An 11,680-nucleotide genomic window follows, 5' to 3' on the forward strand; every position below is an offset into this window, starting at 1 on the left:
GTTGGAATGGTGCAGTCAAAGTCCAGACATTTATCCAATTGAGAATTGCTGGTAAGGTTTGCAAAGGGCAGTGTGACCCAGATTGAGCTACGTTTACAGTAAAATATTTAAAACATGTATGTTTCTAGGTACTATCAGACATTTTAAGGTGACTCTGCAAAGTATTGATTCCATGGTGGCTGAAAACAAATGCACACCACACTTTTAAGACTTTTTTAAAACGACATATTTTGAAGTTTGTGGTTTTAATGTGTCAACATGTAGAACAAGACAGAGCCAAACAGATCACAAATCAAAATATCTGAAATGTTTTGCTTTGATGGAACAAATTGAACTTTTCGGTCAGAGTTGTCGACAATCATATCGGGGAACTCCCTCCAACTTACGCACGCACACGCTGCCCTTGCACATGTGCGCGCCTCTGATAAGACAATCTTAACGCTCAGAGCTGAAAGTACCACAGGACGAAGGCGTGTGGCCAGGGGCGAGATGCTAGATGGGTGTGGAAAAACAGCACAAAGTCAGCTGCGTACGCAAACAGAAAACACCGGAGAGGGTCACGCCCACAGCTTTTGGGTAACTTTGGCCATTTAAAGCCTTCTGAGGAGAGTGAGCGCTGGAAGTGACCGCAGCTGAGGACGAGATGGACATGCTTCCCTGTGTGCCCCTTGTGCTGCAAATGGCGAAAATGGATTTTGAAAAAAGGTGAGTTCTGCTTCTGATACATTAAAACAGCTTAGCACAGCCATAACTCGTCTACAAAATTAGAATGTCTTTTTTTGTTTTTTTTTGTTTTGTGCAAATATGTAACTTTTAAATTCTTAAAATAATTTTGACTAACCTATTGTTTGAGGTGAAACTTACATCCTAAGACTAAATGATTAAGTCAGCAGATAGGAACTTCCTTTGCCCCCCACTCAGTAAGAGCCCCTGCAACATAAACAGTCCTCTCTGACTGTTTAAATCTGCCCAGTTCATCTCAGGAGAAACCTATAAAGCAAGATCCTGTAGGTAAACAAGTTACATCAACCATGCAGACCATGTATGGATTGTCAGGAGGGAGCTTTCAGGATCTGAGATACAGCATATAAGCTGGAAGCTTCAAATGAAGCCATTTGTAGTTGCATTACTGGCAGAGTAATGTAACATATACATTATTTTGGAAAAAGTTAACATTTTAAATAGTGGCCATGAAAGCACTGGGGCACTGATAACATCTGTTGTCTCCACACATTTAATACTCCCCACTGAAGTTCTAGAGCCTAAATTAGAAAAAGGTGATGAAAAAAAGCAGATGAAACAGAATCATGAAAAGCAAATTTGAACTTTAAGATTTGGACTGCAGCTTTTTTGTGAAATGTTATTGTGGCAGAACTCTTACACTGCTCATCACCCCAAACACACCATCCCCACTGTGAAACATGGTGGTGGCTGAATCATGCTGCGGGGATGCTTTTCTTCAACAGGGTGCAGGAAAACTGGTGAGAGTTGATGGGAAGAAGGATTTAGTTAACTACAGGGCAATCCTAAAATAAAACCTGTTAGAGGCTGGCACAGATTTGAGACTGCAGTGGAGGTTAACCTTCCAGCAGCACAATGACCCAAACCAAAAACCAAAAATAAGATGCTGTTGTTTAGATCAAAAACTGCAAAGCAAAGTTTGACTTTAGAAAGCAGAAAATTATTTCTGCTTGATTGATTGATGACTTGCTTCCTTATGAAACATTTTCACCAATACATTAGCTATTGGTTAAAATGGCATAGGTGATTGTGCATAGATAATAAGGTATGATCTTGCTTTGATCATGTGTTCATCATTTTTATTGTTTTCAATTGCAGGGTGTTTGTCAACAGGAGCCTGACACTGGAAAATATCAAGTGCTATGGCTTTGACATGGACTATACTCTTGCAAGTAAGTGAAGGAATAAGGCTAAAAATCATAAATCCAGAGTTACAGATTTACTGGTAGAGTACCAATCATGTATGTGCTTCTCTGCAGTGTATAAATCTCCTGACTATGAGAGCATGGGCTTTGAGTTGATAAGAGACAGAATGGTGTCAGTTGGATACCCTCATGAGATTCTTCGCTACACATATGACCCAAGCTTCCCCACTCGGTCAGTCTCGGTATCTAATGTTTTTTTATTAATTCAAAGTAAAAGTAAATTATCTGTTTGTATAAATCTCTATTTAAATTTTAATTCCTTCTTCTTTCCTCTTTTCTTGTCTCAGTGGAATAGTTCTTGACACCACATTGGGGAACCTGCTGAAGGTGGATTCTAATGGGAACATCTTAGTTTGCTGTCATGGTTTCTGCTTCCTTAGAGAGTAAGGTCAAAGTCGAGTTAAATAATAATTTTGGCATGTGGCTCTGTTGCATTGCATCTTTGCATCAGAAAGCATATAGATCACAGTATGCTGGTGTAGATTCTCAGTCATCCAGGACATGACAGTCCTAAGAAATGAGTAGAAGGCAACTGGACTCCCTATTTTGTTTCCTAATGATATTTCACCTCTTAGAACTAAGGAAGCCTTTCGGATGAGAGGTGAAAGGTCGTCAGATGCAAGAGAAGAAGTCCATTTGCCTTCTACTTGAGCTCTTACAATATAGATCTTAGTTGTAAACATGAGTAAAATAGATGTTTCCTGACACCAATTACACCAGAATAATTCAGAACAACATTGGATCAACATTAAGATAATTATTTAATAAATATAATTTGACACATTAATGAGAATCAATCAAACAATTAACTATTTTTCCATCAATAAACTAACAAACCAACCAAGTAGTCAATCAATCAACAAGTCAACCATTTAACCATCTAACCAACCATTTGGTCAACAAATTTACCCAATCAATTAGTCCACAAGTTAATCATTTAGCCAACCAACCAACCAACCAACCAACCAACCAACCAACCAGCCAACCAACCAACCAACCAACCAACCAACCAACCGACCGGGTCAACTAGTCAACAAACTACTTAATTGCCAGTTTAATCATCTAACAAACCAGCCAACCAACCAACCAACCAACCAACCAACCAACCAGCCAACCAACCAACCAACCAACCAACCAACCAACCAACCGACCGGGTCAACTAGTCAACAAACTACTTAATTGCCAGTTTAACCATCTAACAAACCAGCCAATCAACTATCCAATCAACGGTCCAACTAGCTAATAAATTAATTGACTAACCAACAAACAATTTAACCATTTAATCCCCAACCAATCAGTTAACCAGACTAACCAACAATCCAACCAACCAGTAAAAATCAACAAAATAATCTACAAATCTAACTAAGCCCTAATGTAGAATAACACTTTGTTTAACCACATTAGGAGACCGAGATTTTTCACAAAGTGTAATTTAAAACTAACCAAACAACAAAGCAACTAAAATAAAATAAAACAAAACAAAATAAGATAAAATAAAATAATAAATAGTACAGTAACATTAACTCATGTTATCTGGTTCACAGGGAAAACATTGAGTTCAGCTACCCGAATAAATTCATCCAAAGAGATGACACTGACCGGTTTCACATTCTTAACACCCTCTTCAATCTGTCAGGTATGGAATACATTCTTTGCATTTCTATGTGAATTCATAATGTCTAAAATCTAAAATAAAACATTAAGTCGTATGTATAAATTTGTCTTTATGTAATATAGACAATTAATTTCCTTTTATTTTCATTCTTCAGAGACATATCTTTATGCCTGTCTGGTGGATTTCTTTACCCGATGCTCCAGATACACAAGGTGAGTAAAGATGTTTATCAGCTTCTTGATGAATCTTTCATTTACTCTGCAAGCCTTAAATAAGTCTGTATAACCCTGTGACTGAACTTTTTTATTCTTCCAGCCTCCGGAAAGGTTTCCAGCATGGCGACTTGTTCATGTCCTACAGAAGCATGTTCCAGGATGTTCGAGATGCAATGGACTTTGTTCACGATACAGTAAGCCCTCAAATATCATAATGCACATTTTGTTATTGTATCTTAGCTCGCATTTTTAATAATGAACCCTAAAACGGGTGCTCTATAGGGAACCCTGAAAGAAAATACGATCAAGAATTTGGAAAAGTACGTTGTTAGAGATGTGAGTATACTGATCAGCTCATTCGTCTGAATGTGTTTGAGTTCTCTGAATAGATGAAATGCTAAAATAAAAAATGTTTCCACCACAGCCAAACATCCCTGTGCTCCTGACTCGAATTAAAGAGGTGGCAAAGATTTTCCTGGCTACTAATAGTGACTACAACTACACAGAGGTGAGCTCATAATGGCCTGTAGATGAGTCTGGAGAGTAAATAGGATTTTACTTTCTTACTCTAACATGTGTTCTTCACATCTCTTCTTACTTCAGGCCATCATGAAGTACCTGCTGGAAGGTAACACAATGGTAAGGTTATGTCATATGTTGTGGGGTTTTTTTTATGTGGCAATTTTCTTAAAAAGAATAGAATATTTATTCTATGTTTTCTGCAGCCTGGAACCCCCAAAAAACCCTGGCGCTCCTTCTTCGACCTTGTTGTCGTTGACACCAGAAAGCCACTGTTCTTCGCTGATGGCACTATGCTGAGACAAGTGGACACGGTATGAAAACTGTCTCCTGTTAGGGCTTTGATGAACTAATTTTGTGCATTGCTGCATATTAGTCATAGTGTGTTGTTTTATTCTGAACACACAGAACACAGGGAAGCTGCGCATTGGGACCTACACCGGCGACCTGCAGCACGGAACCGTTTATTCCGGAGGTGAGGACCGAATTGCGTGATTATTTACCTCATTTAGTAAAAAAAAAAAAAAAAAGGTTTTTAAGGAGTGCTAACTATTTTTGTGAATAAAAGGGTAAAATGTGTCCTCTTGAGTGGCTGCACATGATTAGAGGAAATGGTTCATATTCATTTAAAACCATTAATTACATTTGTGATGATTACAGATCAATTTTTTCAATTTTTGCGATGTATTTTTTTGGGCATTTAAGAACATTAAAATGTAAACGTATGGCTGATTTAGGATTTGATTTATTAGTTTTTTTTAGCATTTGAGACATGGAAATGAATATATTGAGCGAGACAATATAAAATCTCAGAACAAATGCTCATGCTACCAAGACACGGTTGTCCATTTTTGGCCTACTTCGTCAGGAGGAAAACTAACACTTCCCATCCCCATGAACACACCATCCCCACAGTGAAACATGGCAGTGGAAGCATCATGCTATGGGAGATGCTGTTCTACAAGAAAGCTGTTTCGAGTTAATGGAAAGATGGATGGAGCTATATACAGGGTAGTCCTAAAAGAAACCCTGTTAGAGGCTTCAACAGACTTGGGACTGAATATTGCTGGTCACAGACACGTTCCATCTAATCTGACTGAGCTTCAGCCTTTTTGAAAAGAAGAGTGAACAAATATATTTAATACTTTAGTTGACTGACTGAATCTTTACAGCCTGGAAACATGTTTAGATCTAATTAAGATCTAAGCTTCCGGACATGATCTTTTCTTCTAAAACTATTCTCTTACCCCTTTTTTACTTGATTTGCCTAAAAAAATCACTTCACTCATTTAATCAGTTTCTCATTAACTCATAATCTAATGTTAGATAAAACCTGTTCATAACAAAGTTCTCACAAGCCCCACAGATCAAGGTGACGTGATTATTACCTTAGATAAGCTGAAGGGGTGATTGCATCATTAGTGCTCTTCTCATGTGGAAATGCTTTGTTTAGCATAGAAAAATATACTACGTTAACGTGTTAAGAAGGTTATAAACTTCATTTGTGTTTGATTGTGTTAGATATAAATAAAATAAATAAATGTCAGAACAGGATATTCAGACCTCACATATAAGCCTATTTTAAAAGTAAAAGATTTCATCGCCATGTTGGTGATTAAATAAACATGTATGATACTTAATGACATATTTATTACTGTATATAGTCTACGTGTTCATATGCTATATGAAGATCTCTATTTGCCTCGGCATACCCAAAGCCTTTTGGAAGCTGCCGCTGCCAGCAGGGGGCAGAATCTGGATAGACAAGGAGTGTATTAGGATTAAATCTACTTTAATTTGTTTAACATTGTTTCTCAATGGTACATGTAAAATAATTTAAATACTTTCTTAAATTTTATGTATTTCTAATAATCAGCAAATATGGGAGCTGTAATAATCCAAAGAAATATGTTTAGCGTAATATCATCAGCTGTAAAACTAGTATAGTTAACAGTACACAATCCATCAAACAGGTACCACTTGACACAAAAATCAATATATAGAGACAGAGTCACAATAAAAAGAAACAAGATCTTAGTGGCCATAAAGGTGGCTGGAACTGGGCACTGAAAGAACATTTCGCACAGAGCCTCGTTTAAATAGTTATAAAATATTTTTTCTAACAGCCTCACTGTACAGTCTTGAACATACAGTACCCTCTCTTGCATGCCTGATACATTTTTTTTCTCTATGTGCAGGATCTTCTGACCTCATCTCTGATCTGCTGGATGTCAGAGGCAAGGACATCCTCTATGTTGGAGATCACATCTTCGGAGACATCCTCAAATCAAAGAAACGTCAAGGCTGGAAGACCTTTCTGGTCGTACCTGACCTCATCAAGGAGCTGCAAGTGTGGGAGGAAAGGAAAAGTGAGGGTCTTGTCTTTATTTACTATTAGAACAGTAATTGTGTTATTTTCACAGTTTTACTGATTTTTCTTGGGTTTTCAGATCTCTTTGAAGAGCTAAAACGTCTTGACCTCTTCCTAGCTGAACTGTACAGGTAAGTCTTCTTCTGTATTTGCCTAAAATTACCAGTACTTAACCATTAGTTGAAAGATCACCAGTGAACAACTACAATCTGATCAAAATATTACCAGCTACTCTAAGCAAATTAAACGGTTTATTTCTTATTTTACTGCTGGCACCTTGTTGTCCACATATCATCATTAAGGGCATCCTGTGTGCTGGACACGAGCAAGCATAGCCATTGAAATTTAGGGAAAATATCTTATCAATTAACATTCTCTGCAGTTTTTGCTCATTTTTGCACCTTTAATAATATTTGTAAGTATGTCATTCTGTTTTATTTAAAATTGTTCAAATATGATTGAACCTAATATATGTAATAAAAGAGTTTAGATAACAAAAACTCCTAAAGACAAGTGTAAAGGTGGAGACAAATTACCTGCTATATTCTATGCCATCACTGAGATTGAAAAGATTGCTAGCTTCTCTTACCTTGCACCTCCATGCACTTCTGTTTATTTTTGGCTTAAAAACCAAACACCAAATACGTTTTTGTCATTGACGTGAGACAAAAAAAACATATTTGTCACACTTGAGGCACTCACATCTTACGCACGATGTGCTGCGGTTATCTTTTGCCACCAGGGGGAGCCGCTGCACAGCTAACAATGTCGGTGCAGCTTGGTGACAGAGACCAAACGTTTTCAATTTATGATACAACCCTATGTAATTAATTAAATTGGCTAGTTTGATGTAATCTTGTTGCTTGGGTATAAAATTATTGTCCTGTTCTGATTAAAGGCATTTAGACAGCGGCAGCAAAAATTGTCCTGACATTGGCACAATCCAGACAAGAATAAAGGTAAGTTAAACACATGCTTTTAACTGAATTACTTGTTCCTGTCACCGTTTTTGTTGTTGTTGCTAATTGAATTGAGTCTCTTTAAAATTTTAATTAGCACCATTTAGGCACCAAGAAAGTTTATTTGTTAATCAACCCTGCTTTCTTGCAATAGGGTTGAAAGACAAAATTCATGTGAGCCAGAATAAACAGTCCTTCTGTTGGATTATTTTTCCCTGCATTTTTAAAATAACATTTATCAACCTTTTACATTAGAACAACAAGACAAGACAAACATTTAACTGCATTGAACTTCAGATATCACTGAAATAGCAAATAGAGTCTTCCTGTGTTCAATATAGTAAAAATCAGTAGAAATACAACTGTTCTCTGAACCTTCAGAGGTTTAAAAAGAGACAATATGACAAGCTTTGGGCATCTCACAGAACACAGTTAAATCCATCATTCATACATAGATCAATTTAAATGACAGCGGCAAAACCTGTTAGGCTGTTCACCTAAACTGGTTGCTCAGTCATGGAGGGTGTTAATCATAGAAGCCGCAAATTGACCCATGGTAACTCTGGAGGAGCTGCACAGATCCACAACTCAGGTGGGGAATCTGTCGACAGGACAAATATTTGTCATTCTCTCCAAGAAGAAATTCATTGTGGAGAGAGAACCATAGGGGACACAACAAATATGTGGAAAAAGGTGCTCTGGTCAGATAAGACTAAAAATGAACTGCAAAACTCAAAACATTACATGTGGTGGAAAACTAATACTGCACACCATTGCCCTGAACAAAAAATCCACATAATGAAGCATGGTGGTGGCAGTAACATGCTGTGGTTGATGTTTTTTTTCTTTCTTCAAGGCTCAGGGAAGCTGGTTAGATTTGAAAGGATGGAGGTTAATGCAGTTCAGTCCTGAAGGATGAAAAAAGCTCCTTCCAGCAGAGCATCGACCCTTAACATTTACCCAAAATCTACAATGGAAGGATTTACATTGAAGCATGTTCATGAGTTGGAATGGTCCAGTCAAAGTCCAAACCTAAATCAATTTGAAAATGTGTAGAACGACTTGTAGATAGCTGTACACAAAATGCTTTCCTCCCAATGCTGCTACACTTGTCACATTTATATTAGTAAAAATCTTTGAAAATCATGCATCAATTTCCTTCTACACTACTGTGTGTTAATCTACCACATAAAAACCCAGTGAAGAAGTTCAAGGGATATGAATACTTTTGCAAGGCACTGTATATCAGTCCCTTTGAGCAGTAATTGTTGAAGTCAAACCTTGTGCTGGTTGTGTGCTCCCAGGTACTGACCTACAGAATGGACATGTCCTACGGCCAGATGGGGAGCCTCCTGCGCAGCGGCAGCACGCAGACACTGTTTGCCAGCCAGCTGATTCGTTATGCAGATCTGTACTCCTCCACCTGCATCAACCTGCTGCACTACCCCTTCAATTACCTCTTCATGGCCCCCCCAGTCCTGGTCAGTGTTCCTCTCTCCTTAAAAAAATAGTGAACTTGTGTGAGTGCTGTAAGTGCCCTTTAAAAGCTTCCCATGGGGGCTGATTCTTTTTCAGATGCCCCATGAGGCAGCTTCTGCAGATGTTGCTTCAGCAGAGCAGAATGTGAACAACCACATGGTCACGACGAACAGAAACTAAGGTTTCCATTTTTATTAGGATTTAAAATCAAACAAACAAAATAGTCGTGTTTTTGTAACAAATCAAAAAGTCTTTTCCCTCTACAGATGGATCTTATGGTGTGTTTCTTCATGAGGCAGAACATAGTAAAGGTTGCGGTCGTCGCCAGCACACAGATGAAAAGAATCATCATGTCCTACACCTAGAGCGCCATCTACTGGAAAAATAATGCTGTGCCATAAAATGTTTACTCCTAACAGTTTAGGATTGTTGTTGTATAGGGTGTTTTACATCTAATGGTGCAGAATGCACTTTTAATCTAAGGTTTGTGTAATGGTTTTAAAAACACATTTTTATTTATTTATTGTTTGTCCAACTTCTGCTAAAGTCAATATATCACTGCTATTACTTGTGTTGTCTATTTATTAAACAACTTAAAGTCAACATATATTAGGGAAATTATATACGTTTCTGCTCTCACCATTTAAAGCTTTCAGTACAAAACCTAATGAGGCTGTTTCTTTAAGTTCAAGTTGTTAAAACTGTTTATTTCCTAAAGCCTTTTACTTTTACTGCATCTGGGAAAAGAAATATCAAAAATATAAACTTAATCTCAGTCAAAATGTTTCTAGTGGGCCAGTTGATTTGAATTTTCACCAGATATCATTAAGAACCCAAGGGATCCACACATATCCCTCAGTGAAATCTGGAAGTGAAACAAATCTCGTTTTACTATAAACCACCCATGACAAAGTGTTCCTCACAAGAAATCTGACAGAAGAGTAAAAAAAAAACTGTTTAAAAGAGTTGTACAAGTATCAAGTTCCACTTGATGAAATCTCTCTGAAGCTGGTCCTTGATGCCTGCCAGGTACAGTTCATCCATTAAAACAAAAGAATAATACAATAAACAATCTTGGCCTCTGTACACATTCACTGAACAAGACTCCACTGCTGAAGCAAGAGTATATTAAAGCTTATTTAAGGTTTGCTTTAAAACGTCTGAACAAGCTGTCTACCCCATTAGAAATATTTTTACTGATAAATATATCATGTTATTACTTATTAGTGCCATCATATTTTATTAGCAGTAATATACCAGTTGCTTTAATAGAATTAATACAAGACGTTTTTATTTTGGTCCCGAAATGTGTTTTTCATGATGGTGCTGCAGCGGGCTTTTTGTATGATGTTTACATGTTCTCCCTGTGCATGAGTGTGCATGTACTGTTAACTGGTCTGCCTAAATTGCTCCTATATGCGAGTGTGTGCATTGCACAGTTGTCTTTATGTTATCCTGTGATGGACTGACGCCTGTCAAGGTTGTACCCTGCCTCTCTCCAAGTGATCGCTGCATATACAGGTCCTTCTCAAAATATTAGCATATTGTGATAAAGTTCATTATTTTCCATAATGTCATGATGAAAATTTAACATTCATATATTTTAGATTCATTGCACACTAACTGAAATATTTCAGGTCTTTTATTGTCTTAATACGGATGATTTTGGCATACAGCTCATGAAAACCCAAAATTCCTATCTCACAAAATTAGCATATCATTAAAAGGGTCTCTAAACGAGCTATGAACCTAATCATCTGAATCAACGAGTTAACTCTAAACACCTGCAAAAGATTCCTGAGGCCTTTAAAACTCCCAGCCTGGTTCATCACTCAAAACCCCAATCATGGGTAAGACTGCCGACCTGACTGCTGTCCAGAAGGCCACTATTGACACCCTCAAGCAAGAGGGTAAGACACAGAAAGAAATTTCTGAACGAATAGGCTGTTCCCAGAGTGCTGTATCAAGGCACCTCAGTGGGAAGTCTGTGGGAAGGAAAAAGTGTGGCAGAAAACGCTGCACAACGAGAAGAGGTGACCGGACCCTGAGGAAGATTGTGGAGAAGGGCCGATTCCAGACCTTGGAGGACCTGCGGAAGCAGTGGACTGAGTCTGGAGTAGAAACATCCAGAGCCACCGTGCACAGGCGTGTGCAGGAAATGGGCTACAGGTGCCGCATTCCCCAGACCTGGGCTACAGAGAAGCAGCACTGGACTGTTGCTCAGTGGTCCAAAGTACTTTTTTCGGATGAAGGCAAATTCTGCATGTCATTCGGAAATCAAGGTGCCAGAGTCTGGAGGAAGACTGGGGAGAAGGAAATGCCAAAATGCCAGAAGTCCAGTGTCAAGTACCCACAGTCAGTGATGGTCTGGGGTGCCGTGTCAGCTGCTGGTGTTGGTCCACTGTGTTTTATCAAGGGCAGGGTCAATGCAGCTAGCTATCAGGAGATTTTGGAGCACTTCATGCTTCCATCTGCTGAAAAGCTTTATGGAGATGAAGATTTCATTTTTCAGCACGATCTGGCACCTGCTCACAGTGCCAAAACCACTGGTAAATGGTTTACTGACCATGGTATTA

The 11,680-nt window shown here is 38.2% G+C and overlaps 1 protein-coding gene across 3 annotated transcripts; it reads left to right on the forward strand.

The window, feature by feature from the left end:
* Window positions 1-494: 494 nt before the first annotated feature.
* On the forward strand, window positions 495-9,707 carry nt5c2l1 (5'-nucleotidase, cytosolic II, like 1). Of its 3 annotated transcripts, none has more exons than XM_047371764.1 (18): window positions 495-705; window positions 1,840-1,913; window positions 2,001-2,118; window positions 2,234-2,329; window positions 3,491-3,582; window positions 3,716-3,773; window positions 3,877-3,970; window positions 4,059-4,112; window positions 4,201-4,284; window positions 4,380-4,415; window positions 4,502-4,609; window positions 4,704-4,770; window positions 6,494-6,664; window positions 6,719-6,797; window positions 7,565-7,625; window positions 8,930-9,106; window positions 9,201-9,285; window positions 9,355-9,707. In XM_047371764.1, the coding sequence occupies exons 1-17, from the start codon at window positions 644-646 to the stop codon at window positions 9,282-9,284; spliced, it is 1,515 nt and encodes a 504-aa protein (XP_047227720.1). In that variant the 5' UTR covers window positions 495-643; the 3' UTR covers window position 9,285; window positions 9,355-9,707. The 3 variants fall into 3 exon arrangements, with proteins under 3 accessions (XP_047227720.1, XP_047227719.1, XP_047227721.1); XM_047371763.1 differs by having other exon boundaries at window positions 497-705; window positions 9,371-9,707; XM_047371765.1 differs by having other exon boundaries at window positions 502-705; window positions 6,746-6,797; window positions 9,371-9,707.
* The last annotated feature ends 1,973 nt before the right edge of the window (window positions 9,708-11,680 follow it).

This window comes from Girardinichthys multiradiatus, chromosome 8 (assembly GCF_021462225.1).
Source record: "Girardinichthys multiradiatus isolate DD_20200921_A chromosome 8, DD_fGirMul_XY1, whole genome shotgun sequence".
NCBI lineage: Eukaryota > Metazoa > Chordata > Actinopteri > Cyprinodontiformes > Goodeidae > Girardinichthys > Girardinichthys multiradiatus.